Genomic DNA, 22,041 nt, shown 5'->3' with positions numbered 1-22,041 from the left:
CTTCAAGGACTACATCTTGATGCTGTGGCTGCATGATGATTGATGTAGCTTGGTGATGATCAGATGTGATAAGTAGTCTTCGCACTTTCAATTTGGGTGTTCACCTTGGCTGCCTTCTAGGCTTTGGAGCTACAGAGATGGCTATCTGCTGATTCAAAGATAAATCCTGGCAGGTGTCTTTTGATTCAGTTTGTTAAAAATCCAAGAAGCTTCTAAAAATCTTGTCCCAAGCTAGTTTTTCAGAGATAAAAATCAAATCCCTGTTTTTTCTTGGCTGATTTTTCACCCAGTTCATCTAGGGAAGACTTCTGTTTCATATTCCTCTTGTCTGGTGTGCTAGCTGTTTAATGATTTTGCTAGTAAGGTTTGGAAATGTTTACAGCTGTTGCTCTCAGCAGAGGCAAAAGACCTAAATCAATTTTTTGTTTCTTTGTAGGTTTCCTGCAAGAACTCTCCAGGTGTCATTCTCAGGTTTACAGAAGCTGTGTACTTTGTATGAAAACATGCAGTTTGATAGAGAGAATTCTTATGTTGATTTGAAATGATGGGCACATTGTAAGACAGAAACTACCTATAAAATACAATGGGAATTTAAGGGGCTAGCAACATCCCTTTAAGACCCATTAGATTATCTGTGTGGTATAATTGTTTGCAGGAGTGATCATTCCTTTCCAGGTACTGAAAGCTATGCTATAGCAGGATGATGCAGCTAAATTCAAATAGCAGCTTATTTGTATGAAATGCATTGCTGGAATGGAAAGGTGGCAAGCAGGATTGTCTTGTCTGGTGAGCTGGAAAAGTCATGCAGTGTTTCAGAGGAAATCCTTGAATTAGGAAGAAAAGAGATGCCATGTTAACAGCACAGTGAATGCCATGGTTTTATGACTTGCACTGATTTCTCTAGGTATTCCAGTCTGTGAATTAGAGGCCAAAGGAAGGAGGCCAGCTTCTCCTATCTAATGCAGGTGGTATAGCCACCAACTAAATAGCTTCTCCGCAGTTCACCAGTTTGTTTCTTGGGTGTTTTGTGGAATAGCTGTGCCAGAGTTCTGTTGCATCCCACAGTGGAAAGGAGAAGAGTGAAGTATCACCTGCTTTACTTTCAGCACGTATGATATGTGCAGCCCCTCAGGTATCCTACTCAGCTGCTTCATCTTATTGCAGTGTCTGTAACCTATATGAGGTATGAATCCAACATAAAGGGATATCTAGAAAACAAATGTTGATTTGGCTGGATTGTTAGTTTTTAACATGGTCTTAGACCCTGGCTAAATGCCCTGCTCACATGCAAGGTGATGGGCTCTCCCAGTGTGAGTATACATCAGGAGGGAGTTTTTTACAGGGCTGAGTAGAGCTTCATGTAAATTAGATAACATGCATAAATATTATGGGGGTGTTTTTCAGCTTTGAAAAACTAACCGTGAGAAATTTCAAGCATGTGCTTATTCCAGATACTATCTTTTCATGGTGGGTAGCTCCATTAGTAGATATTAAATAGCTCGAATGCAAATTCTGGCTTAGGAAGTCTTTGATAATTAAAAGCTGGGAACAGAGACTGTTGGAAGACTGGCCCTGTGTATGTGCCCTGCTCTAGTCTTTCTTCAGAGTCTGTGGCTAGTTGTGGTCAGAAATAGGGCATGGACAGATAGAGCCTTTGGTTTGATCCAGTGCGGTCACTCTTGTGTTGCAATTTTAGATTCTAGCAGTGGAATATGGCTTTTAAATATTTCTCTCTTAGTGTGTTAACTGTATGGTCAGCTTTGGAATAGACTGGTATCGGGTCTAGTGGAGAATCCACAGGAATTTCCTTCGTGTCACATTTATCTTCTCTCACATGAAGTGTAGGGTGTGCTGTCTTCTTTTCAATACTGAATTATGTCCTCCTTGATCAGGCCTTTGTCTTGTGTTAATCTGTTGTGATGGGAGTGCTGGTATAAACCCGCTGAGGATCACTATCATCATCACTGTTTCCCTGCACCTAAGAGCTAATCTGTCAGCATGTATCGAAGTGGGAGACTTTCTATTGGAGGAGGGGCATATCATAGAATCATAGAATAGTTAGGGTTGGAAAGGACCTCAAGATCATCTAGTTCCAACTCCCCTGCCATGGGCAGGGACACCTCACACTAAACCATCCCACACAAGGCTTCATCCAACCTGCCCTTGAACACTGCCAGGGATGGAGCATTCACAACCCCCCTGGACAACCGATTCCAGTGTCTCACCACCCTAACAGGAAAGAATTTCCTCCTTATATCCAATCTAAACTTCCCCTGTTTAAGTTTGAACCCATTACCCCTTGTCCTGTCACTACAGTCCCTAATGAAGAGTCCCTCCCCAGCACCCCTATAGGCCCCCTTCAGGTACTGGAAGGCTGCTATGAGGTCTCCATGCAGCCTTCTCTTCTCCAGGCTGAACAGCCCCAACTTCCTCTGCCTGTCTTCATACGGGAGGTGCTCCAGCCCCTGATCATCCTCGTGGCCCTCCTCTGGACTTGTTCCAGCAGTTCCATGTCCTTTTTATGTTGAGGACACCAGAACTGCACACAATGCTCCAGGTGAGGTCTCACAAGAGCAGAGTAGAGGGGCAGGATCACCTCCTTCAACCTGCTGGTCACGCTCCTTTTGATGCAGCCCAGGATACGGTTGGCTTTCTGGGTTGTGAGCGCACACTGAAGCCGGCTCATGTTCATTTTCTCATCGACCAGCACCCCCAGGTCCTTCTCCGCAGGGCCGCTCTGAATCTCTTCTTTGCCCAATCTGTAGCTGTGCCTGGGATTGCTCCGACCCAGGTGTAGGACCTTGCACTTGTCATGGTTGAACTCCGTATCAGTCTAATTGGGCTGGAAAGCAGCACCCTTGCAGAGTTGTCAAAGGCTTAATGAAAGTTAAAAATAGAACCAACTTATTGCTGCCTCCGAGATTGGAAATCAGGGGAACAGTTCTCACTTTAGATGTAATTAGTTGAGCAGAAAGCAACTATAGTTACGTATACTCAGGTATTTGTACACATGCACATGCTTTTTTATATTCTGCTATTAGGAAGCAAAATAACATTATGTCCCACTAATGCATTTGACAGTCTTTTCTGTTAGAAAACAGGCACAAGTTTATTTATTTGTTCTGCCTTTGGAAGTGGTGCTCACCTATAGAGAAGTATGAGCCTTCTGTCTTGTTGGATCTTTCCTGATATTGCTTTTGTGTCTCCCTGGCCAGAGGGTGAGGAAGAGGATGAAGAGGAGGAAGAAGAAGAGGAGGAAGAAGAAGATGAGGAGGACAAAGGCATAGATTTGATGGATGAAAGCATGGAGGGTGACACGGAGCTGCCAGGTTTCATGCTTCCAGGAGAGACCTCCCAGGAACCCATAGCTGGCCTGGAAAACCCTGTGGCCCAGCTGGCTAGGGTGTCCTACCAGGTTCCTGACACCATCGAGTGGGAGCAGCAGAACCAGGGTCTGGGTAAGACAAAATGCCCCTTTTTCCTTTACCCTTAGAAGAGGATATGTCCCTGCTCTTCACTTTGCATGAGACAGTCCCTAGTGCCAGAAAGTTTCATGGGTTGGCTCTCAAGCTAAACGCAGAGCGGGTTCATTTCTGAGGAAAGCCCATCCCCTAGTGGCAGCTGATCAAACTGGGATGGGTCCCAGGCAGTGTGATCTGAGTTTTCATTTTGGTGAGAGTTGTTCTTAATACTCCAGATCTGCCCCTTTGTTCCCAGAGCTTAGTGTTGTCTTGCTTCATGGGTGAGCGAATAAAGAACTTCTCAGGTGAGGGTCTAGAGGAAACTTCAGTTCCGTTTGCCTGAGATGGGTTAGTGCAAGGACACATCCTCTGAGGATAAAGCAATAGCGGAGTTGCTGATCAGTCTTTTTTCTATTTCAGCAACATGTTTGTAAGTGCCACTTTTCTAGCATTTTTAAGGACTGTACGGTCCAGCCACGGGACCCTATGCTGGCAGTGTTAAGCAAGCCAAACCTTCAAAGCCTCTATAAAGCTTTATACGGTTTATCCCCACTGTACATATAGGCACTATGTTTAATGACTGGACTAATTTATTCCATTTATAAAGAGCTTATCAGTGTTTATTTGTGTGATGTCCATCTGATGCAAGTCAAAGCTGGTATGGGACAAGGTAGAGGTTAGAAGGGAACTTGCCCAGCTTGGCTAAGGTCACTGAGATCATTTCCCAGCATACTCAATTTCCAAGCCAAGCTCCATCAAAAGCACTTGAATTGGTGGGAGCTGAACCTCATCTATACAGAAGTTCTCTGTGGCTCACTATTACAGATCAACCTGTTTTGAGAATTTCATTAAATAAAGAAACCCCAAAACTTTTTTATAGGCAGTGTTACAAGAACAAGAACTGTCACTTCCCTTGGATGTTTAATTCTGGCAGTTCTACCCCTGTAATGCTGTTTCTTTGCTTTAGTGTTGTTAGCTTCCTTTGAATTGAATCAAAGAGCATATTTCAAGAACTCCTTGGGAAGGTTGCTTCTTGAGGGCAGACCGAGTTTGCATGAGGTCTGATATCTCACTGTCCCACTAACTCTCGTTTGAAAATCATATTGAATGGTTGCCATGTCTGATCTGTTTAATGAGTCCTGTTATCCCATGAGGCTTGACAGGATCTGTGTGAGGGGAATAATTCTAAGGTTGGATTTGGCAAGATGGATTAAAGAGGTATGTGACAGCACTCAGAGGAAAAGTATGTAAGAAACAGGATTATGATGGGTGTTGCATCAGCAGCTTTGTGTTCTTACTTTAGTAATTTCCTTGGTAGAGGATCTTTGTGGTGTCTTGAGAGAAAACACGAGAAGAGTGGCATATTTTCTGCACTCAGGGATGCAGTGGGCTGGCTTGGTGAGCTCTGTATGATTGCTGGCAATAGTGAGAAGTTAGCATCTATGGCTGTTTGCCTGGTTCAGGGTCGTAAGTACTGGGATGAATGGCTTGACAGAGCTTCGCCTCTGAATCAGTCAGTCCTGGCTAAGGATGCCAGTGCTTTGTAATGTGTTTAAGAGAGGCAGTGTTTTGCAGACTCCGAGGTATGTCCCCGCACACCAGACATCACATTGTGCACCATGGAGGAAGATGGCACTGATATCTCTCTTCAGGAATCTTTGTGCATTTAATATCCTAGGTAGGGTGGCTGATGTAATGCCATCAGCTTGAGTCCCTGGAGGGCTCTTGACAGTAGTTCTGCTCTGGAAGAGGGGGCAGGGCATGGCTGGTTTGTCTGGAGGGATGTCTGGAGGCTGCTGAAAGTGCTGTTTGTTTATGACATTGGCTGTTGCCATGAACTTTGGGGCTATGTAGGAGGTTGTTCCTCAGGCACAGTTCTGTTCATAGCTGATGCAGGTCTGAACTAGAGTTATAGCTGTGTTTCCAGTCTTAGTACCTTTGCTGCTGTAGGAAGGGGCTTGGGGTAGGATATGCCTATCAGATATGTTGGTAAATGAGGCAGGTGAGAAAGCAGTGACCAGAGGCTGAAACTGTCCCTGGTGTGCAGTAAACCTTTCTGACTGGAGAGGCAGACATAATTGCGCACAAAAAATAAGCAGGCCTGGGCTGTGAAACAGTGAGGAGCTTTAACACTTCTTGTGTAACAGCATCTGTGTGATAGTCCTTGCTCTAGTGCAGAGCCATGCTGGAGGGTGCACTTTGCGATATCTGTTCTAGAGACCTGCTTCTGATCATACAGGTCTGGTTCAGTTTCTGATGTTTGATATTGCATCATCCTGCAACCTTCTTCCTCTACTACTTTCTCTCTTTCTTAGATCTTGGAAAGGCCATCTTTCAAAAAAATTCAGGCATGGAATAAACTGATTTTATGGAAGGAAGGATTTTTTTTTTCTCCCTAACTTATGTTTTATTTAACCTTATGTAAATTGGAGGAGCCCCCTGTGAAGCCTGTCAAGTTGAGTCAGCTGCAGAGCCCTGAAGCCGCTCATGTGATTGACTGGGCAGGCACGAATTTCTGCATTGCCTGGAAGTGCATGGCCGGGTTATGTGTTACTAGATTTAAATGGTTTGGATTGCCTTTTATTTTTAAGCTGTTGCAGTCTGTAGAGGCAGCTGTGAGGGAGAGGATGAGGCTGTGGCTGAGCTGAGTTCATCTTTGGCAGTTAGATGGAATTTCTGTGCATTGATGTAGTAGGTGACAAAAGAAGGGACATGGTGGGATCAGTCTCTCTGCTTGTGACTCACCCCTCTTATTCCACAAGGTAAAAACTTATGCAAAGAGCCGTTTATTCTTTTTATGTCTAGACAACTTTAATGGCCCTTTGGTACTGTTTCCTTCCCCGTCTACAGTACTCCTAGGAGGAAGAGAGATTATTTATGTTTGAGAGGCACAAAGAAAACCAAGGGCTTGCATGAGCTCACACTGAAAATCTGAAGCCAAACAAGGAGCATATCCTAGGTTGAGGGAACCCAAAAGTTGTTGTTTGCTGGGAGTGCATGTGGAATAGGAGATGCTATCACATCTCCATGTAGTGCTGGACTCCTTTTCTCTGAGATGCTGCAGCAGTAATGTACCCCTTACACTCTTCCCAGTTCGTGCCAGGTGGGAGTTTCTGTCCTGGTGCATTGGCCCTGGGTGCATTGGCACACGCTGGGCTACTGCTGTGTCCATATCTGTGTCCACACCTGATCCTGGTTACATGTTTATGATGTATATTAGGGAGAACAGGAAGGGTAGAAAAAGCGTATAGCTCATGTCAGCAGGAAGTAGATTGTTAAGAACAGAAGAAACCCCCTGAATGTGACAGTAGGTCAGAAGACATGCCCACCTGCTTGAGCACCTAGAGAGACCAGACTCACTGTGAAGGGCTTGCAAAGCTTTAGATCTACTGGACACATGCACAGATTATTTATCTTTCAAACCCTTCTTCTTTAAGTTATTTTCATTCCTTTGACATCTATTTTTTTAAGTGCTTTTCTTCTAAAGCTAAAATCAACTTGACTGTAAGGCAGCTTCATAACCACTGGACTTCCCCAGACAAAGCCCCTGGAGGGTGGGGGGATGAATGCATTCATTCCCCCTGAATGCAGCTGGGTCAGAGGCACTGTGCTCCCACCTGCCTCAGCCCATGGCATGTGTCTTTGTGCAATCTGGGGAAGAGCTCTGTGCTTCCCTTACTTTGCCAAATAGTGCTGAGATGTGAGGAATTTCCCATCTTGTGCACATGAAATATGGTTTAGAAGGGGAAGTTGTTCTGCTTGACCTAGGATACAGCATAGGAAAGGAAGACCTGAAGAAAGATCATAGAGTCATAGAATCGTAGAATAGGTAGAGTTGGAAAGGACCTTAAGATCATCTAGTTCCAACCCCCCTGCCACAGGCAGGGACACCTCACACTAAACCATCCCACACGAGGCTTCATCCAACCTGGCCTTGAACACTGCCAGGGATGGAGCACTCACAACCTCCCTGGGCAACCCATTCCAGTGTCTCACCACCCTAACAGGAAAGAATTTCCTCCATATATCCAACTTCGCACTTCTAAGTTTGAACCCGTTACCCCTTGTCCTGTCACTACAGTCCCTGACGAAGAGTCCCTCCCCAGCATCCCTATAGGCACCCTTCAGATACAGGAAGGCTGCTCTGAGGTCTCCACGCAGCCTTCTCTTCTCCAGGCTGAACAGCCCCAACTTCCTCAGCCTGTCTTCATACGGGAGGTGCTCCAGCCCCTGATCATCCTCGTGGCTCTCCTCTGGACTTGTTCCAACAGTTCCATGTCCTTTTTATGTTGAGGACACCAGAACTGCACACAATACTCCAGGTGAGGTCTCACAAGAGCAGAGCAGAGGGGCAGGATCATCTCCTTCCACCTGCTGGTCACGCTCCTTTTGATGCAGCCCAGGATACGGTTGGCTTTCTGGCCTGCGAGCGCACACTGCCGGCTCATGTTCATTTTCTCATCGACCAGCACCCCCAAGTCCTTTTCTGCAGGGCTGCTCTGAATCTCTTCTTTGCCCAATCTGTAGCCATGCCTGGGATTGCTCCGACCCAGGTGTATGACCTTGCACTTGGTGTGGTTGAACTTCCTAAGGCTGACACCAGCCCACCTCGCAAGTGTGTCGAGGTCCCTCTGGATGGCATCCCTTTCATCCAGCATATCAACTGAACCACACAGCTTGGTGTCATCGGCAAACTTGCTGAGGGTGCACTCAATCCCACTGTCCATGTCAGCGATGAAGATGTTAAAGAAGACCGGTCCCAACACCAATCCCTGAGGGACACCACTCGTTACTGGTCTCCAGCCGGACATTGAGCCATTGACCATAACTCTTTGTGTGAGGCCATCCAGCCAGTTCTTTATCCACCGAGTGGTCCATCCATCAAATTGATGTCTCTCCAATTTAGAGAGAAGGATGTCGTGTGGGACAGCGTCGAACGCTTTGCACAAGTCCAGGTAGATGACATCAGCTGCTTTACCCTTGTCCATCAGTTCTGTAGCCCCATCCTAGAAGGCCACCAAATTGGTCAGGCAGGATTTCCCCCTAGTGAAGCCATGCTGGCTGTCACCAAGCACCTTGTTGTTTTTCATGTGCCTTAGCATGCCTTCCAGAATCTGCTCCAGGATTTTGCCAGGCACAGAGGTGAGACTGACTGGTCTGTAATTCCCCGGGTCTTCCATTTTCCTCTTCTTGAAAATGGGGGTTATATTTCCCTTTTTCCAGTCATCGGGAGCTTCACCTGACTGCCATGATTTTTCAAATATGATGGCCAGTGGCTTAGCAACTTCATTCGCCAGCTCCTTCAGGACCCACGGATGGATTCCATCAGGTCCTATGGACTTGTGCACATTCAGATTTTTAAGATGTTAAGATAATGGTACCCAACAGAGTACAAGATGAGGGTACGCCATCTAAGCAGCAAACTTTTACAGTTGGCATTGTCCATTTTTAAAATACTTCACACATATGTCTTGCTCCTGGGTATGCATCTCTCTTCTACCCTTCAGAATTTTGACATTTTATGCTAAGATCTATAGTACAGAAGAGCCTAGAAATATTGGAGTAGCTATCCTCAGGTCAGTTGTTATTGAGTTTGCTTGTTGTGATGGCTTGACATACTGCAAATCCCTAGAAAACAAGTAACTTGATCCACAAACAGCTTGACAGAGCAGAAGACAGTTTGGGTTTTTGTAGTGGTCAGTGATGAAATGCTGGAGAAATAGAATCATTAAAAAATGTCAATTCTGGGAAGTCAGCTGGACCAACATTGACTCCATCTGAGCAAAAGCAATTTATAAGCACCAGTAATGAGGCTGTCAGTTTTACAGTCCATCAGCTGACTCTGTAGCCAGCAATATTTAGATTAAAAGTAAAGCAGAAGATTGGTATTTGTGCCTTTATAAAATAAAACTTGATCCAAAAGCTGTTTTATGGCCTGTAGTTCTGGAGAAGGGATGTGGACCCATTGGAGCAAGTGTAAAGGAGGGCCATGAAGATGCTCAGAGGGCTGGAGCACCTCTCCTATGGAGACAGGCTGAGAGAGCTGGTCTTGTTCAGCCTGGAGATGTCTCTGGTGAGATCTTAAGAGCAGCATCCAGTACCTAAAGGGGCGACAAGAAAGCTGGAGAGGGACTTTTGACAAAGGCATGTAGGGACAAGGCAAGGGGGGAATGGCTTTAAGATGAAAGAGGGTAGATTTAGATTAGATATCAGGCAGAAATTCTTCCCTGTGAGGGTGGTGAGGCACTGGCATAGGTTGTCCAGAGTAGCTGTGGTTGCCCCATCCCTGGCAGTGTTCAAGGCCATGCTGGATGGGGCTTGGAGGAACCTGGTCTGGTGGAAGGTGTCCCTGCCCATGGCAGGGGGTTGGAACTGGATGACCCTTAGGGTCCCTTCCAACCCAGTCTGTGATTCTATGACTTCGACCTTTCTCTACTTGTTTCTTGATTTGTACGTAAGTTGTCTGTGGTAGGCAAACATTAACTGTTCAGAGAGCATCAGAGGGGTGGGAAACTTGGGATTTCTGGGAATGAATCAAAATAATTTTTCCCTGCTACCTCTTTTGTGATTAACTGTTTATGCATTACAGGAGAACTGCGGTTGATTTAAATGGGTTCAAACCCAGTGAACAGTTTCTGGGTCCTTTACTAATTTCTCATGATTGTTAAAGTAGATATTATTTGTTGTACACTTCCATGGAGATCAAATCCCTCTACTTCTGTTCTGGCAGTGGCTGCTGTGACTCTAGCCCCCTTCTTAAGAGTACTTAAGTGTCTGTGAGAATTCTTAATTTAGCAACCTTGAGCCAAGACACAGCAACTTAGCTTGAACTGTTGTGAGGACTTTGCAATGCAGTGTAAAAATGTCCCCAGGCTCCCAAACTATTTGTTAATGCCATAGTGCTTGCCTATTGTCTATGTCCCAAGCTGAAGAACTCTTGCTATCCATAGCAAGAAAGCAGCAGGAGGTCTAGGGCAATTTATTAAGCCTTTAATTTTGGTGCCTTGGGGCATGCAGTAGTTTGCTTTGTGCATTCAAAACATATGGAGTTATTTGCAGTGACAATGATGTTTTTATCTTGAGGCATACAGGGTTGTGACTATTTGAATGTATGGTTCCAGTTGTCTAAGTGGAGTTTGTTATGGTGGACTTCGTTTCTTTAAGATGTTGACTGAAACTATCAGTTGCTTATTGTAGGCCACCATTAATAGAACAGTAGCAAACAGGAGAGGCTGATTTGAACCATAAACCTTAACAGAGGAAACCCCATTGTTATGCTCAAAATCTTGTTTTATGTGCAAAAAAGAGGCATACCTCATGTATATATAAACCCAAGAATTTATTGCTAGTATAATTAAAATCTTAAGACTCTAATAATAATTAGTCCAGATCTAATTATAACAGGAAAAGGAATACTAATGCAATTAGGATTGTTGCACACACACTCTTTAGTTTCTGTGCTTTATCCTGGTGTTATGCTTGTCCTTGCTTCTGTGGGTCCTAAGGCATTATTCAGGTGTTTGTAGCGGGTCATCAATATCTGGAGTGTTTTGGGAGATTCAATGTTCACATTAATGGTTTCTTTCTTACTTTAGGTTCCATTTGAAATAATTTTTGTATGTTCGATATCATGCTTTTGCAACTTACTCTTTCTTCATTGATCTGCAGTTCCATATTACATCTGAATTTACTATAAATGGTGGCTTTTATGTATGTTAGGTACTATTTTTTGTTCTCTTGTTTACCCTAAACCCTTTTTTGTCCAGGTCTGCATTTCTTTAACTGACCATTGGTGTGTTGTTTATATTCACCTCTTTACAGAAATGGCAATACCATGTAAGAGGGCTTTTGTGGTTTTGGGGTAACTTGTGAGAAGTCACCTGAATTTCCTGATTTGGCAGGATTTGTTATACATATCCATCAACTCATGAAGATACTCCACACAGTGGAGCTTGGACCATCCCTGTGAATGGGAGTTAAAGATTAAAAAAGTGTGACAATGTAATTTTCAACAAGTAGCTTCCAAAATATAAACCATGCCCGCATTTCACAGAATCACAGAATCCCAAGGGTTGGAAGGGACCTCAAAAGATCATCTAGTCCAACCCCCCTGCAAGAGCAGGGTAACCTACAGTACATCACACAGGAACTTGTCCAGGCGGGCCTTGAATATTCATGGGCATTTCATGTATTTTTGTGTGTAGGATCTTAGTTCTTACAATAATGGAAGGTCATAGAACTCCCGCACTTAAGTAATGACAAGGCACTTGCATAATAAACACCTTTTTTGAATGTGATTTTTTTTTTTTTAATGGCTATTTGCAGCTTTGAGTAGTTACAGAGGAAATAGCTCTAGCTGTATTGCAGATCTGTGGTTGCAAATAATACTGCATAAACCATATAATGGATGCCACTGGTTAATGATTGTAAGGCAGAGTAGCAGAAGCAGAGTAGTGGAAGATGATGAATATTTGAAATGTCATTTTTACAGGAAGATGGGATTAATGCTTTTATGGGCAAAAATAGCCAGCACTAGGAAGACAGAAGCTGAGAGTTAGAAGTTAGTAGTGTGTTCTTTAATCACTGCCCAAAATGGATCTCGTTTAAGTACTGTTACAGCTTGTGTTACTGGAACATCAGAGTGCCGTTTAATCTTTAATGCATTTATCTTCTTAATTACCCTGGAAAGGGTATCCATGTTTCAAAGGTGGTAAGCAAAACTACTGAGAGGCCAAGTGACACCACTGGTTTCATGAGGGAGCCTTTAGCAGAGTAAGGATTTAAGATAGGAGCATTAAATAGTGCTTGGGCATTTCATGGACATGAGTACCTGCATTTCTCCCTGGGAAGGGAGCAAAGGATCACATAGAAAGTCACCATCCCAGTAGAAGGGGCTGAGTCCATAGCAATCCCAGGTGAGACAGGCTGGCAGGAGCCAGGATCAGGAACAGAGCCAGTAAATGTTTATTCCTGATTCAAAGTGCAACTGCCTGCAGCAGTCTTGCCTTCTGTAGCTTTGCCCCATATGTGTTTCTGGGAGTTCTGTATTACAAACTGTTGGCCAAGCAAGGTCTTATTATTTTTCCTGTCTTTCTGGGTGCTCCAAATAATTTATACAGTTCCTTGCTAGCTTCCCTTTCTCCTCCTGAGCAGTAATAAAGCTCCCATCATAAATCTGTGCCTAAATCAAGTTTCCGTTCCTTGTGAGGGATGTGTACTCTCTTTGGAATGACTTATTTTTTATCTGTTTTAAAAGATTGTTTGTGGTTGTCTTAATCCTGGAATGGGTTTATGTTTAATCAGGTTTGCCTTGTCAAAGGGATTTTGCATCCACCTGCCTGGAAACAGCAACAGTTCCTGGCAGCTTGATGTGACATACACTGTTGTAATGAAAGAGCAGCTCGCAGGAGAGAACAATTCACATCAGTGGTGGCTTTTTCTTTTTACTAACTTTTATCCCAAAGTGCTTGGGAACTCTGTCTCTTTTTCTTTTTAATATTGCTTCTTTCTTTGGCCTGACTTGTTCCTACTTCTGCTCTGAGGCCAGCTGAGATAATGAGCCTTGCAGACCAGTCCTGCACATGTGCTGCAGCATGGTGTTCAGTAGTGTAGTGAAAAGCAGACCCATGCCTCGTGCTGGGACTTTGGACAATGGGACCTTCCCAGGAGGAGCAGAACTTGTCCAAGTCTGAACCCCATGGTCCTGTCCTACTGTCCTTCTCTTACCTTCATCAAGCACAAGACCGCTGTGCCCTCATGAGCGAGGGCCATGCATTTTGAATGGGAGGAGCTAACAGTGTGTCTGTTCTGCTGTGAATTGGGATGAGGAGCTTCAAGCCACAGAGTATGAACCACCAGTGCATGGGATCACATCCTTCCTCTTGGAAGCACGTTAAGGATTCTTGTCCTTTAAGTACAAATCAAAACCAAAGGAAGGGAATAGAGATGAGTAAAGCAGAAGATTGGAGGGTGTTTTAGTGATTTACAGCTCTGAAAGGAAGTAGCTATCAGAAATAGGTGCAATAAAGCTGTTACGGTAGAAAAATATGTATATGCTTGCAGTTTATCCAAAGGAAGGGAAAAACAGCAGGAGCCTTTCTATATGGAAACTTCCAGCAGGGAACTTGGGCTCATATTTTAGCCTGATGTTTTTGGTGGCGTGTGTTGAGAAACAGCAGCACTATAACATCCTCAGATACATTACTTTGAAATAGCAGCTTTTCCATGAGGTTTATGCATCCAGTTAAACCTGTGTCATAGGAAGACTGGCTAAGCCCATTTGTAAAGAGCCTTTAAGTGCTGCCTCCAGGAGTTGCTCAGGTTTGGCTCTGTCTTTCCTCTCTCTGCCTGCACAGAAGATGGGATCCCATCAGACAAGGTGTTAAACTGGAGTTACTGACTATTGCTGGGGGGAAAGAAGAGGTCCTGTCCATTCACAGCATTTCTGCCTCTTTTTCTTCAGTTTGGAGCGAGGTGGTGTGAAGCCACAGAGCCAGTTTGTGGAAGGAGAGGGAGGACATTGGTCACTATGGTGGGCATTGATCAGTATGAGAGGCCACAGCTGAGGTCTGGCTGATGGGGGGACACTTCCAAGGAACGGTGGGAGGCATGGAGGGCTGATGTCACTCCTGCATGTCCTAGTCCTCACTACCCTGCCATGCAAAAATCTCCTGAAATACCTGCAGGGAGGGAACAACAGCTTCTGTGGTGGAAATGGCTGTCTCCCTGGTCTGGGACAGGGGAGCCTTTAGTGATGTTTGTGTGTGCCGAGCGTTAGGGAAGCTGTGCTGAACAGAACTAAAGTCTGTGCCATTGGTCACCTACAGTTTGCCTGGCAGACCGTGTTCATGGTATACCATGGCTGAGCAAATTCACCCTTCTCAGATTGCAGTGGGGCATGGAAAGGAAGCCTGCAGCAGCATCACACTCCTGGGCTTTCCAGAGTAGGACTCCTAAGAGGGTTTTTGCCTGCACCTCCAGTTGCTCTTGTTGGCCCAAGAAAGCAAAGTTGGAAAATTCAAGCACATGGCTGAGTGCTTTTGGCCTTCTCCAGCTGTCTGGCTCTATTAATCCATTTACTACAGCCTTTAGATGTAGGATGTGTCTACCTTGGAGCATGGCTTGGCATTTGCTGTCCAAGTAATTTATCTTGTTTTTTTCGCCTTGATTAAAGGATAGGGTCCATTAGCTTGTGCAGAGCTCTGTGCTGTGAAGGCTGGACTGCATTTGCTAACCAAGCACCATCTGGGTTTCTGCACAGCACAATGAGGTAGGCATCCTTCTAGACTGCCAGTTGCTTTGATACTGTCTGTCCCCATGTTTGTCAGCCCTACTGTAATACAAATTGTAGTGATTTTGCTCTCTTTAATCTGCAATAATCCTGCTTTTCCTCATGTCTGCAATTTCCGTGTACACACATATCACATCTCAGTGTGCTTTGCCTCTTCTGTCCTTCAGTTTATACATGTCAGAAAACTTGGCTCCATTTAGACAGAGGAGATGGTTTTCAGCCCTCTCTCCCTTTGGATTTTAGTAATCACGTAGCTTGATTGAAGAACACAGGCAGGGCAGTAGCTTTCCCTGGCTGAGAGTTATTAATTTTTCTTTTATGTGCCCGTCTGGGTGTCTTTTGCCATATAAAAAGACTTGTCTTTATGTTGGAGGAATCACATTTATTTTCTAATAGTGATCTATACTATGGTGCAAAAGATAGGTTTTGTTTTAATGGCATTTCAGCCCTCAAAAAAAAAAAAAAAAGACAAACTGGAGTGAGGGAAAGTGAAGGTTCATTGGCCTTGAATTGCCTCTGTCTTTCTGGGGATTTGTGTCACAGGCTGATCTTTTGGGTTAAAATGTTGGCTTCATTGCAGAGCTGGTAAGAGAAAAACAGAGGAAAAGAGCTCATTTCGACAAGTAGCGGGGAGAGAGAGGGGGATTTATTGAGACGATAGTTTTAAAATATTTGTTTCTAATGAGAATGTGGGTATGCTTTCTCTCTGCTTGGGCAGTGCAAACCACAAATGACTGATACTAAACCTTCCTATCCTCTGGTGTTTGCTCAAATTAAAGCCACTTGAGGATCAAAGGAGATCAGGGTTCCCTCCTGGAAGGATGTTCCCTTGATATGTATACAAGTCCAGCTCTGCCTGTGAATAAGTTAGGAACATATATTGGAAATAAGTAAATTGCTCATATTTTGACTGACAATAAAATAATTACCTCAAACCCCCAGCAATTGTTGTTTTGCAAAAATGCTGGGTATCAGCATTGATCATAGAGAGGAGTTGATACAGCAAAAATTACTAGAGGCTTCTACTTGCCTTTTTTCCTCCTTTTTTTTCTTTTTTTTTTTTTTTCCTTTTTTTTTTCTCTTTTTTCTTTTTCCTTTTTTTTTTTTTTTGAATAGCTCTAGTCGCCCAGCCTCATCCAAGCCTGGGAAGTAATAAAGGGTTTCAGCATGGCTGTTTCCTGGTCACCTATCGTTTATTTTAGTACACTGGCAACACCATCTGTGCTTGAAACTTTATTAATGCGAAGTGAGGCCGAGTTTCTCCAGCTTTATTCCTTTTCTGGGTTGCTTTCCCCACATCCCCTGTTGCCCTCAGTGTGTTGAGACTGGCCTTCTCATGCAGGTATTTGCATGGTCTAGTTTTGCAGGAGTAGATGCTCAGCTTCCTGCTTGTTTTTAGCAAGGGGCTTAATGCAGTCACTGGGGCTGAGCTCTACCCTCCTGGCCACCCATTCTGCAGCTGTTATATGTTTCCCTGGGGTATCCCCTGTTTTGTTTAGCAGTTTCACATGCTGCGCTTCTGTCACTATCCGTGTAAGATGGATATGGTGTTGCATCCATCATACCAGCTTATGGATGCCCATGCCAAGGCAGTCCAGATGCTGCTCCAAGCTCCCTGTCAGGAACCTAGCCCTGGCACACTTAACATTGCAATGGACCTTCTGCACTTCTGCTGCGTGTGTGAGCATGCTGGCATTTCTCTTTGCATGCTTCAGGACAGGTCTTAACACCAGTGGAGGATTTCAAAGACCTTTCAGTGGCTTCACCATACCATCCCATGGGACTGCTCCCCCTTCAGTTGCCCTGATTTTGCTTCCTTTCACACAGCTGTTCCAAAACCTGTACTTGAGCACATGCTTTGGTTTAGGTTTGAGGAGAGATCTTGGTGTCTGCCCTTCCAGTGTAGGTGGAAGCTGGTTTTACCTTGTGTAAATGGGGGTTGCCTTTGCCCTCCTCAGTTCTGGCTTTCCTTCCAACCATCAGTAAGCAAGTTCTGGAAAACAATGAGGTAGGATTCAGTACAAATATTCTGTCAGGAAAATATCTTCTTCTTGGGTTTTGTTATTTTCTGTTTCTGTAAGAACTGGTTAAATACAGTCTCTGTTTTTTTGTTGGGTAGAAGATCAAATATAGAATCATAGAATAGTTAGAGTTGGAAAGGACCTCAAGATCATCTAGTTCCAACCCCCCTGCCATGGACAGGGACACCTCACACTAAACCATCTCACCCAAGGCTTCGTCCAACCTGGCCTTGAACACTGCCAGGGATGGAGCATTCACAGCTTCCCTGGGCAACCGATTCCAGTGCCTCACCACCCTTACAGTAGAGAATTTCTTCCTTATATCCAATCTAAACTTCCCTGTTTAAGTTTTAACCTGTTACCCCTTGTCCTATCACTACAGTCCCTAATGAAGGGTCCCTCCCCAGCATCCCTATAGGCCCCCTTCAGGTACTGGAAGGCTGCTATGAGGTCTCCACACAGCCTTCTCTTCTCCAGGCTGAACAGCCCCTACTTTCTCAGCCTGTCTTCATACAGGAGGTGCTCCAGCCCCTGATCATCCTCGTGGCCCTCCTCTGGACTTGTTCCAACAGCTCCATGTCCTTTTTATGTTGAGGACACCAGAATTGCACACAATGCTCCAAGTGAGGTCTCACAAGAGCAGAGTAGAGGGGCAGGATCACCTCCTTCGACCTGCTGGTCACGTTCCTTTTGATGCAGCCCAGGATACGGTTGGCTTTCTGGGCTGCGAGCGCACACTGAAGCCGGCTCATGTTCATTTTCTCATCGACCAGCACCCCCAAGTCCTTTTCTGCAGGGCTGCTCTGAATCTCTTCTCTGCCCAGCCTGTAGCCATGCCTGGCATTGCTCTGACCCAGTAGTATTAATATATAGTATTAGATTAAAATATAGTATTAGATCAAATTAATAGCCTCAATTAAGCAATGCTTTCTGAATATATGCACTCCGTAAGCAGAACATGATCCTGTGAGTGCTATTTATGTAGGCTAGATTTTATTAAGTCAAATAATATGCTTTTGATTTAGAAGATATTTTGAAGTTTAGCACAAAAGGATGTAGTCCTCCAATAGACATCTACTGCCTTTAAATATGTACAGCTGTGTAATATCTGGGCTGGAGGTGAGTTTGTTTGCCAGACAGAATGCAGGTCCATACTTCTGTACCCTTTGCTGTCTTTATTGTAGCCAGCAAATGTGTTCCTGATTGCAGCCTTCCTGGGAGACCTGTGTGGTCTTGTGCCTCAGGCTTATGTCAAGTTTGCATTAGCTGAAGCACAGTACCTGGTTGTGCATGTGGGCTTGGTCTGCAGTGACCTTAAGGTGACATGCAATTGCCTAGCCACAGCAACACAGGCTAAGCTAGGTCAGAGCACTGTAAGTTTCCCATAGGTTGGGAATGTGTCTGTGGCTTGTCTGTTTGGCTTAGGTATTTTGCACTGACCTCTTAAGTCACAGTCTGCAGTGACTCTATGGTGAGTGAACCCTGTTCAGACAGATGCTGTATGCTCCAGTACAATGGCTATATGGAGCAGGAGAAGCAGATTGTTAATTTGGCAGACTGTTAATTTAACATCTACTAGACAGAGGCAAGCCAGGAGCATTTTTCGCTAAGGTGCAAATGGACCAGATCAAGTTGGAATCTGAACCAGCAAAACCAAGCATTCTTCTGGTGACTGGTCTGGTGGAGGCTCTGCTCCCACAGTCTTGGAGCTGCTGTGAGGTCTGTGAAGACCTTTCTCTGGGATTGTGTACCATTTTAGAATCATAGAATCATAGAATAGTCGGGGTTGGAAAGGACCCCAAGATCATCTAGTTCCAACCCCCCTGCCATGGGCAGGGACACCTCACACTAAACCATCCCACCAAAGGCTTCATCGAACCTGCCCTTGAACACTGCCAGGGATGGAGCACTCACAACCTCCCTGGGCAACCCATTCCAGTGCCTCACCACCCTAATGGGAAAGAATTTCCTCCTTATATCCAATCTAAACTTCCCCTGTTTAAGTTTGAACCCGTTACCCCTTGTCCTGTCACTACAGTCCCTGACGAAGAGTCCCTCCCCAGCATCCCTATAGGCCCCCTTCAGATACTGGAAGGCTGCAATGAGGTCTCCACGCAGCCTTCTCTTCTGCAGGCTGAACAGCCCCAACTTCCTCAGCCTGTCTTCATATGGGAGGTGCTCCAGTCCCCTGATCATCCTCGTGGCCCTCCTCTGGACTTGTTCCAGCAGTTCCATGTCCTTTTTATGTTGAGGACACCAGAACTGCACACAATACTCCAGGTGAGGTCTCACAAGAGCAGAGTAGAGGGGCAGGATCACCTCTTTCGACCTGCTGGTCACGCTCCTTTTGATGCAGCCCAGGATACGGTTGGCTTTCTGGGCTGCGAGTGCACACTGCCTGCTCATGTTGATTTTCTCATCGAACAGCACCCCCAAGTCCTTCTCTGCAGGGCTGCTCTGAATCTCTTCTTTGCCCAACCTGTAGCTGTGCCTGGGATTGCTCCGACCCAGGTGTAGGACCTTGCACTTGGCATGGTTGAACTTCATAAGGTTGGCATCAGCCCACCTCACAAGCGTGTCAAGGTCCCTCTGGATGGCATCCCTTTCCTCCAGCATATCAACTGAACCACACAGCTTGGTGTCATCGGCAAACTTCCTGAGGGCGCACTCAGTCTCACTGTCGATGTCAGCGATGAAGATGTTAAACAAGACCGGTCCCAACACCGATCCCTGAGGGACACCACTCGTTACTGCTCTCCAGCCAGACATTGAGCCACTGACCACAACTCTTTGTGTGAGGCCATCCAGCCAGTTCTTTATCCATCGAGTGGTCCATCCATCAAATTGATATCTCTCCAATTTAGAGAGAAGGATGTCGTGTGGGACAGCGTCGAACGCTTTGCACAAGTCCAGGTAGATGACATCAGCTGCTTTACCCTTGTCCATCAGTTCCATAGCCCCATCATAGAAGGCACCAGATTGGTCAGGCAGGATTTCCCCCTAGTGAAGCCATGCTGGCTGTCACCCAGCACCTTGTTGTTTCTCATGTGCCTTAGCATGCCTTCCAGGAGAATCTGCTCCAGGATTTTACCAGGCACAGAGGTGAGACTGACTGGTCTGTAATTCCCCGGGTCTTCCATTTTCCTCTTCTTGAAAATGGGGGTTATATTTCCTTTTTTCCAGTCATCGGGAGCTTCACCTGACTGCCATGATTTTTCAAATATGATGGCCAGTGGCTTAGCAACTTCATTCGCCAGCTCCTTCAGGACCCATGGATGGATTTCATCGGGTCCCATGGACTTGTGCACGTTCAGGTTCTTAAGATGGTGTCCTGGGTTCAGCAGTAGCAATCAGTTTTCTCCTTCTTAGTAGCTAGTGCAGTGCTATGTTTTCATTTTTTGGCCTGGAAAGAGAGCTCGTAACGCTGGTGTTTTTAGTTGCTGCTCAAATGTTTGGTCTGGCCAAGGACTTTCTGAGCCTCATTCTCTGCCAGGGAGGAGGGGAAGCCAGGAGGAAGAGGAGACAGGACACCTGACCCAAACTGACCAAAGAGGTATTCCATACCACAGCACGTCATGCCCAGGATGTAACGGGGAGTTACCTGGAAGGGCAGGGACTGCAGGGTTGGAGGAGGTATCGGTCGGTGCTCGGCTGGGGGGAGTGGGGTGAGTTATTGGTTGGCTGGTGTTGAGGTGTTGTATTCTTTCCTCTCATTATTTCCTTTATCATTATTGGTGGTAGCAGTAGTGATTTGTGTTATACCTTAGTTACTAAACTGTTCTTATCTCAACCCGTGGGAGTTGCATTCTTTTCAGTTCTCCTCTCCGTCCCTCCAGGAGCAGGGGGAGGGCAAGTGGGGTGAGTGAGTGAATGAGGTTTGTGGTTGGGTTTAAACCACGACAGATGGTCTTGAACCAGATCCTCTCCTACAGTGGGCCCAAGGTCTTCATTCTCACAGTCCCTGCATCTACCTTCTAAGACTTGGGTGGTGCAGTCAGAGCCTTTGCCAGTGAAGACCGAGGCAAAGAAGTCATTCAGAACCTCAGCCTTCTCCAAATCCTGTGTAGCCAGTTCTCCCAAGAGCTTCCTCAGGGGGCCTATGTTGTCCCTAGTCTGTTTTTTGTTTACTATGTACCTACAGAATCCCTTACTGTTACCTTTCACATCCCTAGCCAAGTTTAATTCTAACTGGGCCTTAGCTTTCCTAACCTGGTCCCTAGCTTCCCGGACAACATCCCTGTACTCTACCCAGGCTGCCTGTCCTTGCTTCCATTTTTTATAAGCCTCTTCCTTGGGCCCCCCTGCTCTCCAGGGCTATATCCCATGGAACCTTACTAAGCAGGCTCCTGAAGAGGCCAAAGTCTGCTCTTTTGAAGTCCAGGGCAGTGAGCTTGCTACACGCTCTTCTCACTGTCCTGGGGATCTCAAATTCGACCATCTCGTGATTGCTGCATCCATGGCTGCCCTGGAGCACCACATTCTCAATAAGCCCTTCCCTGTTGGTGAGCACAAGGTCAAGCATGGCACCTCTCCTTGTCAGCTCCTCTATCACTTGCAGAAGGAAGTTGTCTTCCACACCATCGAGGAATCTCCTGGATTGCTTGTGCCATGCAGTGCCATCGTTCCAACAGATGTCAGGGTGATTGAAATCCCCCATGAGAACAAGGGCCTGCGAGCGTGAGGCTTTTCCTATCTGTCTGTAGAGTGCTTCATCCACAGGTTCTCCTTGATCAGGCGGCCTGTAACAGATACCCACAGTAATGTCTCCCACGGCTGTTTTCCCTTCAACCCTGACCCACAAACTCTCTGTAAACTGCTCACCTGCCCCCAGACAGAGTTCCATACTCTCCAGCCTATCCCTAACATAAAGGGCAACTCCCCCTCCCCACCTGCCAGGTCTGTCTTTTCTAAAGAGCCTGTAACCTTCCATTCCAACACTCCAGTCATAGGAGCCATCCCACCATGTTTCTGTGATGCCTATTATATCATACCCCCGTAGATGTGCGCACATCTCTAATTCCTCTTGTTTGTTTCTCATGCTATGGGCATTTGTATAGACGCATCTGAGCCAAGCTCCAAATGAAGCCGGCTCGTTGGCTGGAGCAGCCAGAATGTATGTACATTGTTCCAAGCATTTATTACAGGTGTTGGCAACTGACTGGGTGTGTTGGGATGGAATGATGCCCCCCTCCCCCAACACATCTAGTTTAAAGCCTCCTTGACCAGTCTGGCAAGCCTCCTACCAAAACTGCTCTTCCCCTTCATCAGA

The 22,041-nt window shown here is 45.6% G+C and overlaps 1 protein-coding gene across 3 annotated transcripts in view; it reads left to right on the top strand.

The window, feature by feature from the left end:
• ARMH4 (armadillo like helical domain containing 4) overlaps positions 1-22,041 on the top strand; it is an 80,673-nt gene that overhangs the window by 23,902 nt on the left and 34,730 nt on the right. For all 3 annotated transcript variants that reach the window (XM_065685434.1, XM_065685433.1, XM_065685435.1), the window contains exon 5: positions 3,216-3,458. In XM_065685434.1, coding sequence (XP_065541506.1) covers positions 3,216-3,458 — 243 coding nt within the window. The remainder of the gene's footprint in view (positions 1-3,215; positions 3,459-22,041) is intronic.

The sequence above is a fragment of the Lathamus discolor genome, chromosome 6, assembly GCF_037157495.1.
Source record: "Lathamus discolor isolate bLatDis1 chromosome 6, bLatDis1.hap1, whole genome shotgun sequence".
Classification (NCBI taxonomy): domain Eukaryota; kingdom Metazoa; phylum Chordata; class Aves; order Psittaciformes; family Psittacidae; genus Lathamus; species Lathamus discolor.
This window is presented reverse-complemented; position numbering and strand designations above follow the sequence as displayed.